Raw genomic sequence first — 20,695 nt, 5'->3', positions numbered from 1 at the left:
GAGGGTATTGAGGGTATTGAGGGTATTGAGGGTATTGAGGGTATTGAGGGTATTGAGGGTATTGAGGGTAATTAGTCGTCGAAGAGCCAAATAAGATACATACATGCGGGCAAACTATACATTCATACCTCACACCAAACCGATGGAGGTTTGATTTTGTCCATAAAGATATTAAATACTTAGTACCATACTGATAGATCCAAGCCGAATAAAGATACATGCAAGTAAATAAATAAATACAGTCTAACACCGCCCAAACATTGCCCATATAAACAGAACAAGACATGATAAAAGACAGGAATCTATCGTTTCAATATCCACATTACCAACCGCAAAAGAATATCAAACACCCCCAGCGTAAGCGCAGCGAGGATATCGAGCCACAGCCGCGAAGTCCTCCTGGCCGGCATATCCATCTGTTTCCGTTTCGGGGGGTGTCGAGGTTTCTCGCCAGCATAGCTGTCGAAGTCGCTATGCACATCTGCATCGATATCAATTCTGCTCTTCATTTCGGCAGCCTCGCATTCGCTGCTCTGAGCACCATCTTGCTCCACCTCTATCCCGAAACCAGAACCAGACTCAAAATCAACGGGGCATCCGCCCTCCCGGAGTCAACCCTTCAAGACCCCCATCTCCCTCCACCGCTCGACATACAACCTGACCAACTCCTCACCGACAACTCCCTGCCCCGCCAACGAAACCGAGTGCTCCTCCGAGCGACTCGTATCAAGGACCAGCCCACCACACGCCATGTGCAAGAACGCGCGCGTGAAGAACTCCATGATCTTCGCGGCCGGGATCTCGCGATCCCGATCGAGTTTCGACGTCTGGAGCAGGTGCAGGAAGTCGCTATAGGGGATGATCCGGTCGGACGGAATACCCAGGATTCTCGTGATGGTGAGGTTCATTTCTTTCCAGGGCTGGCCGAGCGGGTTATCGATGTGGTAGACGGGGTACGCATCTGGCTCTCCTCGGCCGCCGCCCTCGCCATCAAAGTGCTCCTCGCTCGGAAGGAGCAGGTCAACCATCGTATCCGCAACCGTATCAACCGGAATCCAGTGCAGCGGCCCATCGAGATCCGGCCACGCGCCCAGCGCCTGCGCCGTCTTGATCAGCATCGGCATGTGCTCCGTATGCGGCCAGATGCCGCCCTCGTGGGAGCCCGTGATCTGGCCCGGCCGCACGACCATCGGCCGGAAGTGGTCTGGGTATCGGTGCAGTGTCTCGTCGAGCATGCGCTCGCACACCCATTTTGCCTCTGGGTAGCCCAGAGGCAGAGTGTAGCGGAGCGGGACGCGGGTCTCGGGGACGCGCGTGGTGTCTGCGGAGCCGACGACGGAGATGGAGGAGACGAGCTGGAAGCCGATTCTCCGTGTCGAGGTTGTTCTCGATGGGGAGGAGGCCATTTTGCGCGCGAGATCGAGCAGGTTGCGCATGGCCTGGAACTGCGAGGCGAAGGTGTGGATGGGGCGTTGCAGGGACATGGGCCAGGCGTTGTGGACGATGTGCGTGGCATTCTGCGCGAGGAAGGCATATTCCTCGGAGGAGAGGCCGAGATTGGGCTCGCTGGTTGCGCCGTCCATCATGCGCAGCTTGGCGGTTTCGGATTCGCTCAGCGTGATCATTCGTGAGGACAGGGCGTCGCGCTGCCGGATTGTCCCTGGGGTGTTGCTTCGGCGGTTCAAGCAGACGACTGTGCGGACAGTGGGGTTGCGCGCGAAGCTGGCGACGAGGTGTGCGCCGAGGCTCCCTGTTGCGCCGGTGATGATGACCACCGCGCCGTCGTCGTTGCTCGGTGAGGCGCCATGTTGCGCTACTGCTGGTGTTGGAGGCGCAAAGCCCGCGGAATATCTCGCAACATACTCCTCGGCGATCGCCTCGCGCCCCGCATCCTTGTTCACGGGTTGGCGCGGGAGGCTCGGGGGCTGTTTCTGCGGGAGGGGCTTCAGAAACTCGTGTTCGCCCTCTGGGAGAGAAAGGACGTCAGCATCGTCGCGCGCAGGCATGATAAAGGGCTCGTGGAAGTCATCGGTGGTGCATACATCGGTTGTGGTAGAGGGCGCCGAGTCTGTCGACTCGCCCGTCGTCGACTCGCCGGCGATACTGCTCGACGAGGAGGTATCGAGGGATGCTGGGGACGCAGGGGATCCGGGCATCGAGGTGGAGATGTAGGTTGTCAGCTGCTGCACGGTGGTCGCTTCGAGGAGCTCGGTGTGGTCGGGGGAGAACTTGAAGACGCCTTCGATTTCGCGGGCGAGCTCCATGGCCATGAGCGAGTCGACGCCGAGATCTGCCAGGTCGGCGTCGTGGTTGATCTTGACGGGCTCGATGCCGGAGACGCTGGAGAGGAGCTGCCTCACCTGCTCGGAGATGTCGACCTGCGCGGGCTTGCTGGGGGTGGAGGCGACGGGGATTTCTCGCGGGGCGCTGTCCACCCTCTTTCTGATGCCCTCGGGCTCAGACGCACCGTGAGAGGCGCCGGGGGCATACTCGGTGAGAATCTTGCGCATAACCGTCTTGGGAATGCGACTGAATTTGGTCCCCATAATCACCTCGGTCAACTGCCCAGTAACCGAGTCAAAGACAAACACATCAGTCAGATACACCTTGTCCGAGACCTTTTGATGCCGCGCAAGGACATGCCAGACCTCGGGGCCCTCCTCCTTATTCTCCCTGGCAGCCGCAAGCTTCGGCGAGCGCATCCACAGCTCACACCCCGTGGCAATAAACACATCGTCGGGACTGCGATCCGTCATGCAACTCACCCAGATGCCGCCGGTCTGCATGAAGCATTCGCTCAGCGGGACATCGAGCCAGGTCTCGTGGGAGCGTTTGCGGAGGACGCAGCCGGCGCTCTCGTTGCCTTTTCCGACGAGGCGCCAGAGGCTGCGGTACAGGTCTGTGTACTGGATCACGTCGCTGAACCCCTGGTAGACGTTTCTTCCCTGGAGGAGGTGGATCTCCTCTTCTTTGCTACTTGTGGGTGTCGAGGATGCGAGGTCGAGGAGGGAGGTGCACTGCCGGTAGGGCACTGTGCGTTCCAGTCGTGCGAATTCGGCGCGGTAGCTTGCGTCTTCGGGGGAGCGGATGTGCAGGCCTCCTTTGACGTGTAGGAGGGTACTCGAGGTACCAGCCCGCGTGCTCGAGATATTCCACTCCCAGATCCGCTTCGTCTCATCCGCAGCCTCAAGCTGCAACCAGAAGGTCCGTGACGGATCGAGGCACACGGGAGCCGAATTGACCATGTCAACCAGCATCGGCTGCATCTTCTTCTCCGTCCACTCCGGGTGCAGACTATACAGCGCTTCAATCGCCATGTCGACTTCCAATCCCGCGGGGCAGATTGCGGCCGTCCGCGCCATGACGTGGCCCTCGACTTGCGCGAGGTACTTCGGTGACGAGGAGTTGATCTTGAATCGCGGCCGCAGTCGCTTCTGCCCGTCTTCGTAGCCGACGAATGTCCACAGCCCTTCTTCTGCTGGTGCTGACGAAGCCGAGCCGGCAGATGGGGCATTCTTCGGCGCACGAATCTCCTGAACATGCCGCGTCCGCGCAAACTGGCGCGCCGGGAGGATAAGATGCGTATACTGGCCCATCTGCACAGCATGATGCTTCCAGTATCCGACACGCAATCCCTCCTTCCACAGCGCCGTCGTCGCCTCGGTCAGCCCATCGACGCCCCTCCCACCGTGCGTGATATTCAGCGCCTGGAAGTGGTGCGCGGTGCTCCCCGGCGTCCGGATCGCGCGTCCAACCATCGCCGTAATCGTCGAGTTGGATCCAGCCTCGAGCCAGACGCTATCCGGGTATGACTGCGCGAGGCGCTGCACGGCGTGGTTGAAGTAGACCGGTTTGCGGAGGTGGTCGGCGACAAAGGTCGAGGGGAGGGGTGCCCCCGTCGAGGGCACAGGGCGCGCATGCTCAATGTGGATGGTTGGCGGGTTGAAGACCAACTCCTCGCCGAGCGCGCTCAGCGGCTCGACGATCCCATCCGCGAGACTGCAGTGGAAGGAATTGGTCACGTTAAGGACCTTGTGTCGCATCGTCGGGTACTGCGCCGCGATGACCTCCTTCACACCCGCAATCGCAGCCGTGGACCCGGCGAGCGTGAAGCTCCGCGGCCCATTGTAGCACGCGATACTCGCCGGATGCGGGTCAGCCGGAGCCTGCGCAGCCGCAGACGCGAGGAGCTCCTGGATGACGTTCTCATCGCCCTCGACGGCCATCATGGCGCCCTTGTCGGCTCCCCAGTTATCGCGGATAAGCCGTGCGCGGCCCGACACGAGCTTGACTGTATCCGTGATGGAAAGGATCCCCGAGACGCACAGCGAAGTGAGCTCGCCGAAACTGTGTCCGACCACGGCGACGATCTTCCCCTGCAGCCCGCTCTCTATCCACGCGCGCGCGCAGCTGTACTGCATTGCAAAGAGCATGCACTGGAGCTTGACGGTGTCAGTTATCGGCGTCGAGGCGAAGATGTCTGGGTATATGCTCTCGAGACCCATTTCTGTCATGACGCGATCGCACTCGTCCAGGTGCCGGCGGAGGAGGTCGACTGTTTCGTAGACTGCGCGGTTGAGGCCGATAAAGGTGGACACTTGGCCGCCGAAGCAGAGGATCACGGGGCGTTGCGCGGGGACGGTGGTCACGGTGATGGGCTGCTCGGACGCGAGGATCGATTGGAGTTCGGCGAGTGATCGCGCGCTAAAGACGGCTTGCTTGTCGAGGGTGCGGTTGCATTGTCTGCTCAGGTTGAAGGAGAGGTCGGACAGGCGCACTGCGGGGTGGGTGCGGATATAGTCGAGCAGACGCGCAGCGTAGGCAGTGATATCGCGCTCGTCGCGGCCAGAGAGCCAGAAGGGGACGGCAGAGCCATCCTCAACCGGTGCTGCAATGGCACCTGGTACCGGGGCTGCCTTTGGCGCTTGGATGAGGACGGTTGACGTGTTTGACCCGGAGGCGCCGTAGCTGTTCACCAGAGCAGCCTTGCGCGGTGCATCCCACGCGTGCAGCGACGAGGATATCTGCATCTTGTCAGACGCAGGCTGGATCCGGGGACTCAGACGGTTGTGGCTCGCCTGCGGCGGGATGAAGCCCTCGTTCATCATCGTGAGCACCTTGACTAGCGAGACGATTCCTGCCGCGGCCTCTGTGTGTCCGATGTGACCCTTGACAGAGCCCAGCGTAAGGGGCGTCGTCCGCGAGGAAACATCGAGTGCTGAGCGAATACTCTCATACTCCGCCGGATCCCCAACCGCAGTCCCTGTCCCGTGCGCCTCAACAAGCGAGATATCACCCGGAGACAACCCCGACTTCCTGACAACCTGCCTGAACAGATCCGACAGCGACGGCCGATTCGGCACCACCATCGGCGTGCAGTTCTGATTCTGCTGCACAGCCGTCGCCGCAATGCACCCGAGAATCTGATCGCCATTCTCCAGCGCATCGCTCATCCTCTTCAACACCACACAGCCCACCCCCTCAGCCCGACAGTATCCATCCCCCGCCTCGTCAAACGGCTTACACTGCCCCGTGGGACTAATGAAGCTCGCTGCGCCGAGGTTCTGGAACCAGAACGGACTGGTCATTGTCGCGACGCCGCCGGCAAGGGCCGCGCTGCATTCACCGGAGAGCAGACTGCGGCAGGCGAGGTGGACGGCCACCGCGGAGGAGGAACACGCCGTGTCGACCGTCATGGCGGGGCCCGTCCACCCGAACTGGTGCGCGATTCGGCCGGCGAGGAACGCGCGGAGGTTGCCTGTGGCCGTGTATGCGTTGGGGTCGTGGCATGCGACGTGCTGCTCGTAGTCCGCTGTAGATATCCCGACGTACGTCGCGAAATCGAGTTCCGGTTTACTCGAGGTCCAGTACCCGGATTGCTCAACAGCCTGGTACGCGGCCATAAGAAACAGTCTATGCTGCGGATCCATCGCGGCCGCTTCGCGCGGACTCATTTTGAAGAACGCATGGTCAAACTCGTACCGATCCCGGACAAAATTGCAGTACCACTGTCGGCTGTTGTCGCGCCAGGGCGTGTCAAAGTCGATGTCTTCCGTCTTGATGGGCTGGTGCTGCGCCCGTCCTGTGCGGAGCATCTGCGCAAACTCGTCGACGTCGTCGGCGCCGGCGGTTTTCACGGCCATGCCGACGACCGCGATGAGGTTTGCGGGGTCGACGCCGGGGAAGCCTTGGGGTTCAGGGCGTTTCGTGCTGTGCATGTAGAGCGGGTTCAGGGTGGCGGTCAGGGTTGGGGGGATGCATTTTTCGGAACCGAAGCAGACGACGCTTTTCGGTTGTGAGGGCAGACTCGAGAGTGTGCCGTACCAATCGCAGAACTGCACCAGCATCCCGCGGATCGCGCGCTCGTGCATACTCTCGCCCTCTGTGAGCCCAGGGAGGTGGATTGTTGGTGAGTTGGCAAACTGCAACTCGGGGACCCGCGCACAAAGTCCAACCAGCCCCTCTACATCCCCCTGTCTCGCGTCACCAGGATCATGGAACCTCCCCTGCAGCCGCACCTCTGTAACCGACATCCCTGCCTCGCGCAGCTCGCGTGTAACCTCGGCTGCAGCACTCCCGGAACTCGTCAGCGTGCACCGGGCCCGGTCATACCGGACCGACATGTAGACATCGGGCTGCCGACGGCTTAAAATCTCGTGCAACGTCGCTTCTTGTTCTTCTGTGCTCCAGCCGACGGTGTGAGAGATTGACCGGGTGTTTCCGGCATTTGCCTGGCGGGATTCTTCGGCGTCGACGAGGGCGCCGATTAGGGTTGCCAGGCGGATGGCGACGGCGCTGTAGCGGGGGAGGTCGGATGGGGTATGTGAGCTTGCGACGGCGTATGCAGCCAGCAGCCCGGTGCAGAAGCCGATTGCGCTTGGGGTATCATTGGGTTGTGGGTGTGGGGCGAGGTAGCGCTCGTATTCTACCAACTGGGTGAGGACGACGAGGGGCGTGAGGATGATATTCGGGAGGGACGGTGTCGAGGTTGATTCCTCGAGGCCGTGCTCGAGGACCCTCGAGAGGCTGTGAAGGTGTTTCTCGGCAGCCGGGAGGAGCCCAGCAACCTCTGGGAGAGCATTGCACAGTTCGTTCCAGAATGTCGCCAGTCCAGCAAGGGTATCCTGGATCCAGGCCCGATGACTGCTCGCATTGATATCGTCGCGGAGCCGTGCTAGAGCCCGCTTGTCAAAGGTGAGACTCTGCGGCCCAAACACAAGCAGCGTCCCAGACGGGCCCTGGGTATCTGAGTCTGGTCTCTGCATGGTGTGTGTGTATGGATGTGCGGTGTGTATCTGTATCTGTATCCGTATGTCCAAAGCCGGGGATAAGAACAGAAGGCCGGCTTAGGAGCGGAAATAGTGCCCGGTGTAAAAGAGAGAATGGATGGCCAGGCCACAGAATGTGTGTGTGAGCCGTACAACAAAGCACTGCAACAATCTATGTACGTAACTAATAAACCGCGTCCACGATGCGGATTCCCTTTATACATGGCCACGTCCAGCACTGGCAGCGCAGGCGAACTCTGCTCGGTGCGGGCCCTTCCTCCAGTCTCCAGCGCCCAGGCTGCGACTGCCGATTGGACGGCCGGACTTGGTTTCGAGAGTTCGGACTATCTATATCATGGCGATGCTATCTGGTGGAACTGGCGACGGGCGAGCCGAGATTGTCGGGAGATGGACATACGCAGTGTTGGCTATCAGTACGTGAGAAGGAATTAGTACAGACGTGCATATTGATAGGCTAAGCAGATTAGCAATGTATAACTATCTAACGACAAAAGACGTACAAAGCAATTGTCAGGAAGTGGCAAATGACCTCTCCGAAGCTTTGCTCTCTTGGCCAACACAGCACAGCAGAACCAGAATCAATTCACCCATGCCCTGTGGAGCTCGAATACGAGGTCTGCGTCTCGATCTCAGCCCTCAGCTCAACTGTGAGTTCAATAGAGATATTCCGAACCCCGTCGGGCAAAGTGGACCCATTGCAATCGATAATCGAGCCGATCGCCTGCAGAATTCGAATAATCGCATACAAAGCGATACGTCGATTCTGCATCCACTGCCTAGTCTGCAGCCAAGTGCACTAGCCCTGCTAAGCTTATCCACCGCCGACACCGCATCTTCAATCCTGCTCTTTCCTCTTCACTCGGTCCTCCCGCTGTCTGACCGGTCCACCCCCGGAGTAAATATACCCCGTCTGAGCTCGGCGCCTCGTGTACTCTGCCCTCTGCGAAAAGTGCGCCCGGCCCGAAGAGGGATTGAATGGTGATGCCGTAGTTCCGTGCTAATTCTGTCCCAGCGAAGCGAGCGACGTGGCCTGCGCTGGGGAGGCACTGCTGGACAGCCGCCAAATGGGGGCCATGGGGGCCGCATTTCAGTCCCAAGTGCCGTGGCCCTACTCTTCGCGTATCGTACTTTGCTTCCAACTCAATCTCCTCTCAGCTCGGCTCGACGATCCCTGTCGAAAAGAAGCCTCGTTCCTCCAGACGCTTTCCCCTGATGATCCGCTCAGCCAGCCAGAGTCCAGCCCACTGGGCAGGCACCGGATTTGGAGCCTCCATAGCCAGAGTAGTGTGGCCCGATCGCGAACTAGTAGGATATATAACTATTGTAGCCCGTCGCCGAGCCTTCTGAACTTGTTCGAAACCTTTATCCACCAATCTGTAAGCTCCGAACTGCACTCTGACGCAGGAACAGAACCAGGAACACGCACCATGGCCCGCATGGCGCTCCTCTCAACGCTGACCATCGCGTCCCTTGCAGCCTCCGCGGCTGCCCTCGTCGACGTCCCTAAGAACCACGGCGTGCCGGGCGTCGACGCAACATACGACTACGTGATCATCGGCGGCGGAACCTCTGGTCTGACAATCGCCGCGCGCCTCGCCGAGGATCCCGACGTCAGTGTCGCTGTCATCGAGGCTGGAGGATACTACGAGGTCGAGGGTGGTCCGCCGAGTATCATCCCTGGTCTTGCGGGGATTGCCAACACGGGGACGGAGCCAAGTGACAAGTCGCCGATTGATTGGAATTTTGTGGCGGAGCCGTTGACTGTATGTGAAACTTGATTCTGCGGTCATCTTGGCTGTGACGGTGCTGATCGCTGCATGTAGGAAGGACATGATCGTACGCTGCGCTACGCACGCGGCCGGACGCTGGGAGGCTCCTCGGCGAGGCATTACATGGTCTACCAGCGGTATGCGCCCCTTTCACCACCTGAAAACTATTCTAGAAACGCCTAACCTGTTCGTAGTGGAACAAAGGGAACCTACGAGCAATGGGCCGACCTCACCGGCTCGGACTCATGGTCCTGGGACTCGGTCCTCCCCTACTTCAAGCAGAGCGTCACCCTCACCCCCGCCGACATGACCGACCGCTTCCCCAACACGACCGTCGCCTACGACCCCGAGGGCTACTCGCCCGACGGTGCTCCGTTGCAGGTCTCCTGGCCAAACTATGGATCCCCCTTTTCGACATACGTTGAGATTGGCCTGGAGGCTATTGGTCTCGCCCGCGATACGGACTTTAATATGGGGACGCTCGACGGGTCCAGCTGGGCACCGATCACGATCGATCCAAAGGATCAGACGCGCAGTTCCTCCGAGACGAGTTTCCTGCGCGAGGCGTATCGGACCACAGATCTTGTCGTGTACCCGCATACCATGGCGCTGAAGATCAATTTCGACGACACGACTGCAACGGGCGTGCAGGTGCGCAGCAATGCCGGCGTCCCCTTTACCCTCACAGCCCGCAAGGAAGTCATCCTCTCCGCCGGCACCTTCCAGTCCCCGCAGCTCCTCATGGTCTCCGGAATCGGACCCGAAGACCAGCTCGAAGCGCAGGGCATCGAAGTCATCTCGGGCCTGCCCGGCGTCGGCCAGAACCTCTGGGACCACTGCATGTTCGGCGTCGTCAATGAGGTCAACGTCATCACCTCGAGCCGCATCATCTCGGACCCCCAATTCGCGCTGCAGGCCGGTGTCGACTACACGAAACAATCGGGTCCCCTGACTGCTCCTGGGTTCGGCGTCATTGGCTGGCAGCAGGGTCCGCTCGAGGGACTCTCGCACGAAACGCAGGAGGCGCTCAGCGCTACTTTTCCGAGCGATTGGCCGATCCTCGAGTACCTGTCTCTCGACGGGATTCTGGACGGCTGGCACAGCGCCCTAGACCAATTCGCGGGCAAGGGGCACGAGTGGGCGTCGCTGGCGGCGGGGCTCGTTGCGCCGTTATCCCGCGGGAACATCACGATCCGCTCTGACAGCGCTGACGATGCGCCTGTTATTCAGCTGGGGTATCTCACGCACCCCGGTGATCAAGAGGTCGCTGTTGCAGCCGTCAAGCGGCTGCGCGCGGCGTGGGAAGCCACGGGCATCGCGATCGGCGAGGAATACCGTCCTGGTCCGGATGTGCAGACCGACGCGGAGATCCTCGAGTTCATCCGCGAGACTGTTGTCCCCGTCTTCCATGCCGCGGGCACCTGTGCCATGGGCAAGGAGTCGGATCCGATGGCTGTTGTTGATGCCACGGGTAAAGTCTTTGGTGTGCAGAACCTCCGTGTCGTGGACGCGAGTATTTTCCCGACATTGCCTGCTGGGCATCCGCAGAGCAGCTGCTACATGATTGCGGAGAAGATTGCGGCGGATATCAAGAGTGGGAATTAAATAGGATTTTCTTGGTGCTGGGTGGGTTGGTTGTGTGGCTTTTTTGTTGATACTGTAACTTCGTCTGAGCTTATAGAGCGGCTGTTTTAATATAATAATGCTTTGTTTCTTCTTCCTCATACATCGTACATGTCATTTTGATGGAGATGGCTGGGATGGAGATAAGATCTCGTCCGTGTTTACTCCGTGATGGTATACTTGGCCTGCATGCATTTGCCCAGCCATTGATTCATTCCTACACCTCTTCATCCACATACGGTGAAGACACTCCTTACATGAGCATAGCCGAATTCCTCACCCAGGTCACCCATCCAGTCCACGGCAGCCATGCTAGACCATGTCATTGTCATTGTCATGTCATGCCAATCTTCACCGCACCGCGTCATACTCAATCCAGAAACAGATCGACAGCTCAGCCGCACCAGGCAAAATCTGATCGGGGGTCTTCAGCAAAGCTTGAGCTGCGGTCTTTCCGCCCTCGGGCTCTTGTTGCTTTTTTTTCGGCTTCTTTAGGCCCAGACCCACGCCCCACGCTATGCAATCTTTCTGTTTCTCGGGGCCGGTAGATACTCCGCCCTCACGGGCCACGGTGTATCTTGATGGCACTCGACTCGGGTGAGATGTCATGGATGGGCTGTCTTGCTGTGCATGATCCTCGGATTCCACTTGATCTTCCTTGCCTGAGACGACAGACAGAATAGGTAGTTTCGTCCGAGATACCGATTATCTCCATGTCTCTCAAAACATAAAAGGCTTCACATCAACACCTTTCGTCCAAGTTGGTAAAGCTCCCCCTCTTATCAACAAGAATAAGAAAAGAACAAACCAAAATGTACTCCAAATCCTGGATCCTCACCTCCCTCCCGCCCTCAATAGCCCCCTACGTCGAGCTCACCCGCGTCGGCTACCTCCCAGCCGGCGTGCTCATCTCCTACCTCCCCGTCCTCGTCCCCCTCCTCCACGTCGCCACAATCTCCCACCTCCCCGCCGACACCGTCCTCGACGCCTCCCTGAAATGGCTCCTCCTCTGCTTCAACTACAGCGCCTACGGCTGCGTCGTCGATGACATTGCCGACGTCGATCTCGACCGCAAGGTCGAGCGCTGCCAGCATCGTCCGCTCGTTCGGGGCGCCGTCTCAGTGACCCAGGGGGTCCTCTTCGCCGCGACGCTCGCAGCGTCAGCACTCACGCTGACAACAACATTCTTCCCCGACCAACCGGCCACCCACGTCCCCATCGCAATCGCAGGCTCGATCGTGTATCCGTTCCTGAAGCGCTGGACCAACTACGCGCTGCTGTTCCTGGCCCTGCTCTACGTCTCCACGGGCCTCAATGCCTCGCGCACCCTCGGCTTCGACATCCTCTCCCTCCCGCCCCACAACTCCATCCTGCACAGCAACCTCCTCCTCAACGCCGCCGTGTACATCGCCAACGTGACCGTCGAGACAATCTACATGCACGCCGACGTCGAAGACGACATCAAGTCCGGGATCAACTCGCTCGCGGTGCGCATGTACGGGTACTCGAAGCCCGTGCTCTCGGCGATGGCGGTGGCGTACGGGGCACTGGTCCTGGGGTCCGGGGTCCTCGCGAATTTCGGCGCGTGGTATTTCACCGCGGCGGCGGTGTCGGCGGCGACGTTGCTGGCGATTGTGGGCAAGGTCGATTTGAAGGACGGCAAGCAGTGCGAGGTTTACTTTTTCGGCGGCAATGCGCTGGTCATGGCGGCGCTTGCCGGCGGGCTTTGGGCTGAGTATCAGTATGGGGGTGCGGCCATGGCCGCGGCGGCGCTTTAGATTTAGTGGGTAGGGTGTTTTTGAGTATATACCTTGGGTGAGGGGCAGGTGGGCGGAGATTATCTCTGGAAGCGGTTGGACTAGATGGTATGGAATGGACGATGTGGAAATGAAATGAAGCACTAGAGGTCGAAAAGGGGTTCGTTAATCGATTTTACTACAGTTGGTTAGGGCATGTTATTTTACTTTATCATTGACCTCGGTCCTAGAATCTGTCTGGCGATATATATGCGCTCAGCTACTAGAATATCAAGATGTCGTGTTTACGAGATATCTCCCTGAATATATTCTTCATAAATGATACTAAACCAACGAGACTTTTATCCGGTAGATGGATACTCACTATCCAAAAAAAGACCAACCCAAGAAGTAGCCAAGAGCACCAAGACAATGTCGATCAAGGAGGATTTCGAACGTCGACAATACAGGGATTGAAAAGTCTATCCTAAGAGCTCACTGCACAAATGCTCTAGGCTGTTTGCACTTCGTTGCTCGTTTGCAGAGAGACAAGGATTAAACCGAATTCTCGCTATTTCTAGATAGGTCGAACATCAACCGGAAGGGACGCAATACTCCGGGACCCTCCAGTTCAATGGGCTGAGCCAATAATCGCCAGACAGACAACGGCCAGATCGCAGCCCTCAGCTCGTCATCCCGACTGTGGCTGGAGAGATAGAAAACTCCGCCGGTCGGAGAGCCGAGGGAAGACGCCTAAATCCGAGCAGATCCATACAGAAAAACAGGAGATCGAAAATAAGGGATAACAAAACAAACTACGCACAGAGCCCGACTCACCTACCCCTATTGCTGCCACGCCACTGCCACTCCCGCGTAACGACTCGGCCTAATGATCTAAAGTCCGGTTCCTCCATCGAGTTCGTCAAGAAATTTCAGAAAACATAAGCTTCGGCGACAGGGACGATCGTCGCAAATGACGACGCAGTGGGTCCTGATTGGCCGATTAACCCTCTTCCTCCCCTGCACGGAGAAATACTCCGGTGCTTGACTGATGTCCACTCCGAGACCTGATTTCCGGTCTCTGGTATCTCGTACTCAATTGCATTGGTCACTCGCATAGATAAGCTCGGCCGGGAATGGATGCTGATCGCCAGTCGAAGAGAGATACTCCGGACTATTGCTGTCGCGCACAGTCCTTACTTTTTCCGGCTGGGATGGGCCGTGATATAGCGTAGCGTGGAGCGCCATGGCGTCGAATGGGGTGGGCTGCTTTGATGTGATAATATGACGGGCGTCGGAAGCCAAAGTCATTACCGAGCTTTGTTTTGTTGAAGAGCGAGATGGGTTCGTCTTGGTCTTCTCTGCACGATACCAGCAGGAAACAAAGTCTGCCCGTTAAGAACAGCAAGAGGTTCTCCTGGTCTTCCAGACGGGATAGAGATACCGAGAAGACGGATACGGGCAAGACTAGGTACATGACGAGGATGGCTCAGGTACTCAAAATGGAGAGCTTGCTGGGCGAAAAGGGCGGGCCTGTCTCTATAGGACTGGCATCGCCATCGCCATCGCCATCGCCATCGCTATCACCGTCGCCGTCATTATCCCCCGCGACAGAGCCAACAGCACCAAGTCCACCATCTGAGCAAGCTCCCTCGCCAGAGAAAACCACCACCACTCCCCTAGTCGAATCTCAATCCACCGCCAACCCCCAACCAACCGTCGACCTCACCCAGAAAACAAACCAAGAACACGATACCCTCAACACAACCCCCCTCTCCACAACAACAAGCATAGCCATAATCGGCGGCGGAATCATCGGCCTGATAACCGCCCTGGGCCTCCTCCACCGCGGCCTGCACGTCACAGTCTACGAGCGCGCTGCCAAACTCACCGAGACGAGCGCGGGATTCTCCTTTAATGCCGTCGCGCGCGAGGCAATGGAGTTCATCTCCCCGCACGTCCGCGAGGCACTGCGCAAAGTAGCGGCGCCGAATGAGTATCCGTTTATCCGGTATTTTGATGGATACACGCCCGTGACTGGGGGCGGAGAAGAAGGGGAGGGAGAAGGGGGCGTGGAAGAGCCGCTGTGGCAGATTCCTGCGGACAGGCCGGATTACCACGGGTGTTTGCGGGCGGCGTTTCTGGAGGCGCTTGGAAAGGAGATTCCCGAGGGGGTTCTGAGGTTTGGGATGGGGCTTGAGGGGTATGAGGAGGTTGAGAGTGAGGAGGGGGAGAAGGTGAGGTTGAGGTTTGCGGGTGGGGAGGTGGTTGATGTTGATGCTGGTATGTTTGTCCTTTTCCTCAATCACCCAGCCAAAGACAGGTTCCATGCAACTGGGGCGCGCAATGCTAATGGGGCTGTATAGTCATCGGCTGCGACGGAATCAAGTCGCGGACTCGCCAGATCATGGTCGGGGAAGATGACCCCGCTGCCCTGCCGGGATTCACACACATGGTCGCCTACCGCGCCGTGATCCCCCTCGAGGCCGTTGTGGCCGCCATGGGCGAGGACAAGGGGTACAGCCACTGTTTGCACGTCGGGCCGGGGGCATACACAGTGACATATCCGGTGCGCACCTCATTCACCAACGAACTGACAACTACGAAGAATCGGCCAGACTAATGATATAGAATAGATCGCAAACAATACGCTCAGCAACATGATCCTCTTCTGCAAAACATCCACCCCCTGGCCCGACACTAACCGCCTCCTCGCCACCTGCCACCGCAGCACCGCGCAAGCCGCCGTCAGCGCGTGGAAGCCCGACGTCCGCGGCGTCGTCGGCCTCCTCCCAGACACACCCACCAAATGGGCCATCTTCGACATGTCCGCGCACCCGGCCAAGACCTACACAAAGGGCCGCGTCTGCATAGCAGGCGACGCCGCGCATGCGAGTACACCGTTCCTCGCGTCGGGGGCAGCAATGGGCGTCGAGGATGCGGCGGTGCTCGCGGCAACGCTGGAGACTGCGCTCAATAGACCTGATACGGGGACGCCCGGCGAGAAGTCTGCCGCGATCACGGCAGCGTTTCGGGCGTTTAGTGCGCTGCGCTTGGAGCGGTCGCAGATGGTTGTGCGGTACTCGCGGGAAGTTGGGGAGATGTGTATGTGGCAGGATGAGGAGGTTGGGCGGGATCCGAAGCGGTGCTTCCAGGAGATTTGGAGGAGGTATTGCGATGTGTGGGAGTTTGATGTACAGGATATGGTGGAGGGGGCGAGGAAGGAGTGTAGGCGGTTGCTGGGGGGTGGTGCCTGTGCTAAGACGCTGGGGAGTGTCTAGTTGTGACAATGGTATTCACGGATGCATTAGCTATGGTACTTTGGATGCATTGTACGGAATGATGCAGCTCTTGCTCTTCAACTGGGCGTTTGGTAGGTGCATATCAGGTCAGTGCATGGTTAACATGTGCAAAGTATACATACAATAATCTCGGCTGTTGTTGGAAAATTACCTAATATGTATTCTAGTTTAATCTATAATAACCAGTACTCCCACACTGAGTAGCTACAACTTTGTATATAAAATGTGGTTTATCTCTGAGTCAGGACATCTCGAGTGGTGCCCAAACTCATCCAGACCACCGGCTCATCCAGCTCAGCAGCTTCATCATCGCAATTCCTCCAAATTAGCGATGAAAACGCCAAAAGAATTAGAGAAAAGACCAAGAGAAACAGGAAATTAAGGCCCTGATCTTGGCACCACTAGCGGCCCCACTGGATCTGCCCAAAATTGGGTCCGATCGGTTTTCGGACACGTCAAGGCCGCAATGGATCTCCTTTCCCTCCATCCATCATCTTTCGATTCCCAGCTCTTCCTCCAGTTCCGGCATCCCAGGTCGAGCTGCACAATCTGCTGTTTGTTTGCCATCTTCTCATCAGCCGGGGTCCGGCCGATAAATATGTCCAGCTGGACACTGATGCTGACTGCATATCTCCAGACCTCATGCTCATGCCCGGAGTCGGAGTAATCTTCCGGTTGCTGTGGAGCAGCAAGGCAGACTATTGATCCTCGCCCTCTAGCGGTGGAGATCACGGTCTTTACATTCCAATGCCGACTGCGACTGGGCCAGCGTAGACTCAGAGAACTGCCTGTTGCCGTCATGTGAGGAGTATATTTGACAAAGCAGCTCCCCCTTGACTCGGTCCTGTCAAAGCAACCTTAACAACAAAACACCTGAAACCCATCATGCCCCCCGCCTTTCTGACCCCGAAACCCCCCCTCACAGAGGCCAACCTCGCCGATCAATCCGGCAAGGTCTTTATCGTCACCGGCGCCTCGTCCGGCTACGGCCTCCTCCTCTCGACCATCCTGTACCAGCACAATGCCAAAGTCTACCTGGCCGCCCGCAATTCCAAGAAAATCGACGAGGCCATCGCCGACATTCGCGCCAAACACCCCAACTCCAGGGGCACCCTCGTGCCTCTGCAGCTCGACCTAGGCGACCTCTCCACAATCAAAAAGTCCGCCGACGAGTTCCTCTCCAAGGAGTCGCAGCTCAATGTCCTCTGGAACAACGCCGGCGTGATGTTCCCGCCCGAGGGCGCGCGCACCGCACAAGGGTACGAGATGCAACTGGGGACAAACAACGTCGGGCCGTTCCTGTTTACCAAGTTGCTGTATCCGGTCCTCGCGCAGACTGCTGCGTCGGCGCCCCCGAATTCCGTCCGGGTCGTCTGGGTTGCGTCGGATGCGGCGTCGTGGGCGCCCAGGCCCCCAATTGATTTTGAGAACATGGACTATCGCCGTGATGAGAGCGCGCGCGTGAAATACGGTCGGTCCAAGGCTGGCACCATCATGCAGGCTGCTGAGCTGCAGAGGCGCGCAAAGGGGGATGGAATCGTTAGCATTGTACGCCTGCCATCTCTCTTTGAATCTACAACAAGTCCCGAACTAACTGTCTAGTCCCTCGACCCTGGTATCGCGGTGACCGGGCTGCAGCGCGACATGGGCCGGTTGATGGCCACCGCCGTTGTATGTTACCCTCCCTTGTACTGGTCCCTGACTGGCTGTACTAACCGTGCTAGAAATTCATCGCCGGCAAACCCATCACAGGCGCATACACGCAGCTCTACGCCGGTCTGCACTCCGACCTGACCACCGAGACAGGCCTGAGCAAGTGGGGTACGCTGAATCCATCCCTACATTCCTTTCCCCTAAAGTTTGAAACCAAATCTGACAGTTGACAGTCACGCCCGCCGGAAAAATCTCGTGCCCCCGCAAGGACTTTGTCGACGAGGGCGGGCAGGCGAAGAAGTACTGGGAGTGGAACGAGGAGCAAGTCAAGGCGTTTCTGTGATTGACATATCGACTGATGGATTGATGGGTTATTCTGCATAGTTTTGATACCGTAGTATACTTCTAATTTGGCGTGCTTCTGCTTGTTCCTCATTTTCTAATGCCTATACCTATACCAATTTCGATATCTATATTAGTCTGGTTTTGTCAAATTCAATTTCACGAAGCCAAGACACAGGGTTCTTTCTCTCAGCGCAAAGGGAAGTCTGACCGGAGAGTAGAGCTGCACTCGACTGGGCAGTGAGCAGGACCAGAATAACCTCCATCTTCCTTTGTTTGCTGCCCACCTAGGTGTCCCTACGCCCGAACCCACCGTAAACCAAACCGAGGCAATCCACGCCAGCAGCACTGCGGCTTCAAAGCCGACGCTAACTAGATTTGCCGTGGCCCTTCCTTCGCCTTGGGCTCCTACGGCGGCGGCGGCGCTGCGCCCTGACGAACGAGATCGCCGCCCCGCTTCGAGATGGATGATTTTAGCGGAGATAATATATTGACTCCGGCGCCCCGCTCGGAGATAGCTAGCCTTGCGGCCGTGCTGGGATTGGCAGAGTGGGGTTTTGTCAAGGGTGGCCATGGGTCAATCCAGTCTTCCGGGATCCTTCAAAGAGCGGCAGTGGCAGCTGCTGACTTGGCTGGGCCTTGATCCAGACGCTTACGGTAGTCTCAGTCCATCTCACCCTCCGGGCTCGGGACCAGGAAAGCGCTAGACAGCTCCAGCTCCAGCTCCAGCTCCGGCTGATCTCCCGGAGTATATTAACGCCGCTTAGGCACCGACTCTTCAGCCCCAGGGTCCAGTTCAATAAACTTGTCCCCACTCGAGAAGCCGATAGAGGACCCATCACCGGGCCCGGGATATCTCTATGAGCCCGAGACGGTGTGTTTCCGTGTTCCCGCCTTTTGGTGCTTTCGGAGTCCCGGTGCTGGTTACAGTCGCCCACGTCGTGCCGCTTGTCAGGGCTTGTCTGTCTTGCTTCGAGGCTGGACTGTGACTCCACGGGGCGCGGACTATCATTGAATGTTTCTGTCGTGTCTGTTCGTGTGTAGGCTGGGAAATATTTAGCGGATAAATAGATAAATACAAATGCCATTCTTTCACAGTGTCTGTGAAAGAATGGCCAACCGATCCTGTGCTAAATCAAGTCGATTTGATACTGATTGAATTCGTGGCAATCCCCGTCTTCTTCACCCATCCAGCCCTTCTCCCCCTCCCTCCCTCCCCATCACCACACAGTCTGGCCACAGACAGGACACCCACCGCAACCATGGCTCTAACAGCCTCAATCTCCAACACACCCCTCCTCCTCCCCCTCGGCGCCCTCGCCGCCCTCTTCCTGCTAATCCACATCACCCGCGTCTACTGGCGCCTCCAGCACATCCCCGGGCCCTGGTGGACGCGCTTCACAAACCTCCAGCGCGTCCTCTGGGTGCGCACGGGCAAAGCCCACGAGATCCATCTGGACATCCACAAGCAATACGGCGACGTTGCGGTCCTCGGACCGAACATGGTTTCGCTCGCGGATCCGGCTTGGATTAATGTCGTTTATCCGGCGAGGATGGGCATTCCAAAGGTATGTACACTCCTTTTCCCTCTCTCCCAGCTTTGTATACGATATGAGTGTCGTCATGCTAATGAGGGAATGGATGATGCTGTCTGTATGCAGAGCGCCTTCTACAGCACACTAGCCCCCTACACGAAAAAAGGCGCGCTGCCCGCCGTCTTCTCGTCGCGCGACGAGGAAGTGCACCGGTGGCTGCGCTCGCCCATTGCGTCGCTGTACTCCATGTCCAAGGTGCTCCCGCTCGAGACCTTCATCAACGCGACGATCGAGGCGATGAGCGCGCAGCTGGACGCGCGCTTCGTCGACTCCCAGGCGCCCTTTGACCTCGCGCACTGGCTGCAGTATTTTGCGTTTGATGTCATGGGGACGTTGACTTTTTCGAAGCGCTATGGGTTTCTGGAGATGGGCGTTGATGTCGGCGGTATGCTGGGCACGATTTGGGGGTTTATGAGGGGTGCTGCGCCGGTATGCTTGTGTTCTCTCTTTTGTCCTCTTTCGATGTCTGGGATGTGCGAAGCTAATGGTTGTGGCAGTTCACGCAAATCCCGTGGCTCGACCAGGTCTGGAACAAGAATGCCTTTGTGAGCATGTTCCGCGGCCCAACCGGGTTCTCGATCTTGGGGATCGTGGGGAAATTCGTCGCAGAGCGGCAGGCGAAGAAGGGGGATAGCAAGACTGTCGACGATGGGCTCCGGGAGCGCGACATGCTCGATATGTTCCTGGACATTCAATCCAACAACGCCCTGCCACCGTGGTATGTCCTCTTACCCCCTTCACAAGCTACGAGAACGTACTGATATGCGTATAGGACCGTAACAGCCTGGACCTTCTCCAACGTCATCGCCGGCTCCGACAGCACCGCCGTGGTAATGCGAACCATCTTCTACAACCTCCTCCGCCACCCACACACCCTCCAGCGCCTGCGCACCGAACTCTTAACCGCCGACGCAGCGGCCGAAACCGGCCTCACAAAACCCTACCCGTCCTACAAGGACATCTGCGACCTCCCCTACCTGGACGCATGCATCCTCGAGGGCCTCCGCCTGCACCCGCCCTTCTGTCTCCCCTTTGAGCGGGTCGTGCCCGCGGGTGGGATGACGGTCGGCGAGAGGTACTTCCCCGAGGGGACGATTATCGGGATGAGTCCGTATCTGGTGAATCGGCACAAACCGACGTTTGGTGAGGATGTCGAGAGCTGGAATCCCGAGCGGTGGATGGTTGCGAAAGAGTTGAAGGCGAGGAGGGAGGCGGCGCTTCTTACTGTGAGTTTTTTTCTTTCCGGTCAGATGTACAGGATGGATGGGGTTCTGACGCGTGCATAGTTTGGTGCTGGACGGCGCGTCTGTCTGGGGCGGCACATTGCCATGCTCGAGCTGAAGAAGATTGTGCCCGCGCTGGTGCTGCAGTATGATGTACGTTGAT

At 58.1% G+C, this 20,695-nt stretch overlaps 6 protein-coding genes across 6 annotated transcripts; 5 read left to right on the top strand and 1 right to left on the bottom strand.

Annotated features, from left to right (window-relative positions):
- Positions 1-611: 611 nt before the first annotated feature.
- BJX68DRAFT_275803 (uncharacterized protein) lies at positions 612-7,265 on the bottom strand (the record flags this gene model as incomplete). Its single annotated transcript, XM_071047928.1, has 10 exons — positions 612-4,166; positions 4,203-4,415; positions 4,449-4,777; positions 4,811-4,968; positions 5,005-5,078; positions 5,118-5,137; positions 5,168-5,263; positions 5,297-5,435; positions 5,478-5,551; positions 5,582-7,265. The coding sequence occupies 10 exons, from the start codon at positions 7,263-7,265 to the stop codon at positions 612-614; spliced, it is 6,342 nt and encodes a 2,113-aa protein (XP_070899041.1).
- Positions 7,266-8,716: 1,451 nt separating this feature from the next.
- Positions 8,717-10,764, top strand: BJX68DRAFT_275801 (GMC family oxidoreductase; the record flags this gene model as incomplete). Its single annotated transcript, XM_071047927.1, has 3 exons — positions 8,717-9,052; positions 9,113-9,195; positions 9,253-10,764. The coding sequence occupies 3 exons, from the start codon at positions 8,717-8,719 to the stop codon at positions 10,661-10,663; spliced, it is 1,830 nt and encodes a 609-aa protein (XP_070899040.1). The 3' UTR covers positions 10,664-10,764.
- Positions 10,765-11,205: 441 nt separating this feature from the next.
- BJX68DRAFT_275799 (UbiA prenyltransferase family-domain-containing protein) lies at positions 11,206-12,475 on the top strand. Its single transcript, XM_071047926.1, has one exon. The coding sequence runs from the start codon at positions 11,494-11,496 to the stop codon at positions 12,457-12,459; it is 966 nt and encodes a 321-aa protein (XP_070899039.1). The 5' UTR covers positions 11,206-11,493; the 3' UTR covers positions 12,460-12,475.
- Positions 12,476-13,919: 1,444 nt separating this feature from the next.
- BJX68DRAFT_275796 (FAD-dependent oxidoreductase) lies at positions 13,920-15,698 on the top strand (the record flags this gene model as incomplete). The annotated part of the gene is made up of 4 exons (XM_071047925.1): positions 13,920-14,046; positions 14,212-14,700; positions 14,784-14,986; positions 15,054-15,698. The coding sequence occupies 4 exons, from the start codon at positions 13,920-13,922 to the stop codon at positions 15,696-15,698; spliced, it is 1,464 nt and encodes a 487-aa protein (XP_070899038.1).
- Positions 15,699-16,225: 527 nt separating this feature from the next.
- BJX68DRAFT_237081 (uncharacterized protein) lies at positions 16,226-17,840 on the top strand. Its single transcript, XM_071040125.1, has 5 exons — positions 16,226-16,273; positions 16,357-17,267; positions 17,322-17,390; positions 17,444-17,540; positions 17,606-17,840. The coding sequence occupies exons 2-5, from the start codon at positions 16,605-16,607 to the stop codon at positions 17,713-17,715; spliced, it is 939 nt and encodes a 312-aa protein (XP_070899037.1). The 5' UTR covers positions 16,226-16,273; positions 16,357-16,604; the 3' UTR covers positions 17,716-17,840.
- A 1,136-nt stretch (positions 17,841-18,976) lies between these two features.
- Positions 18,977-20,694, top strand: BJX68DRAFT_255222 (cytochrome P450; the record flags this gene model as incomplete). The annotated part of the gene is made up of 5 exons (XM_071043009.1): positions 18,977-19,282; positions 19,376-19,738; positions 19,807-20,027; positions 20,082-20,535; positions 20,596-20,694. The coding sequence occupies 5 exons, from the start codon at positions 18,977-18,979 to the stop codon at positions 20,692-20,694; spliced, it is 1,443 nt and encodes a 480-aa protein (XP_070899036.1).
- Position 20,695: the final 1 nt, after the last annotated feature.

This window comes from Aspergillus pseudodeflectus (genome assembly GCF_044049435.1).
Source record: "Aspergillus pseudodeflectus strain CBS 756.74 chromosome Unknown BJX68scaffold_21, whole genome shotgun sequence".
NCBI lineage: Eukaryota > Fungi > Ascomycota > Eurotiomycetes > Eurotiales > Aspergillaceae > Aspergillus > Aspergillus pseudodeflectus.
This window is presented reverse-complemented; position numbering and strand designations above follow the sequence as displayed.

Coding starts and splice junctions, on each gene's coding strand:
- BJX68DRAFT_275799 (XM_071047926.1), top strand. CDS start 11,494: ATGTACTCCAAATCCTGGATCCTCACCTCCCTCCCGCCCTCAATAGCC.
- BJX68DRAFT_237081 (XM_071040125.1), top strand. CDS start 16,605: ATGCCCCCCGCCTTTCTGACCCCGAAACCCCCCCTCACAGAGGCCAAC. Junction 17,391..17,443: donor GGTTGATGGCCACCGCCGTT/GTATGTTACCCT, acceptor TAACCGTGCTAG/AAATTCATCGCCGGCAAACC. Junction 17,541..17,605: donor GACAGGCCTGAGCAAGTGGG/GTACGCTGAATC, acceptor GACAGTTGACAG/TCACGCCCGCCGGAAAAATC.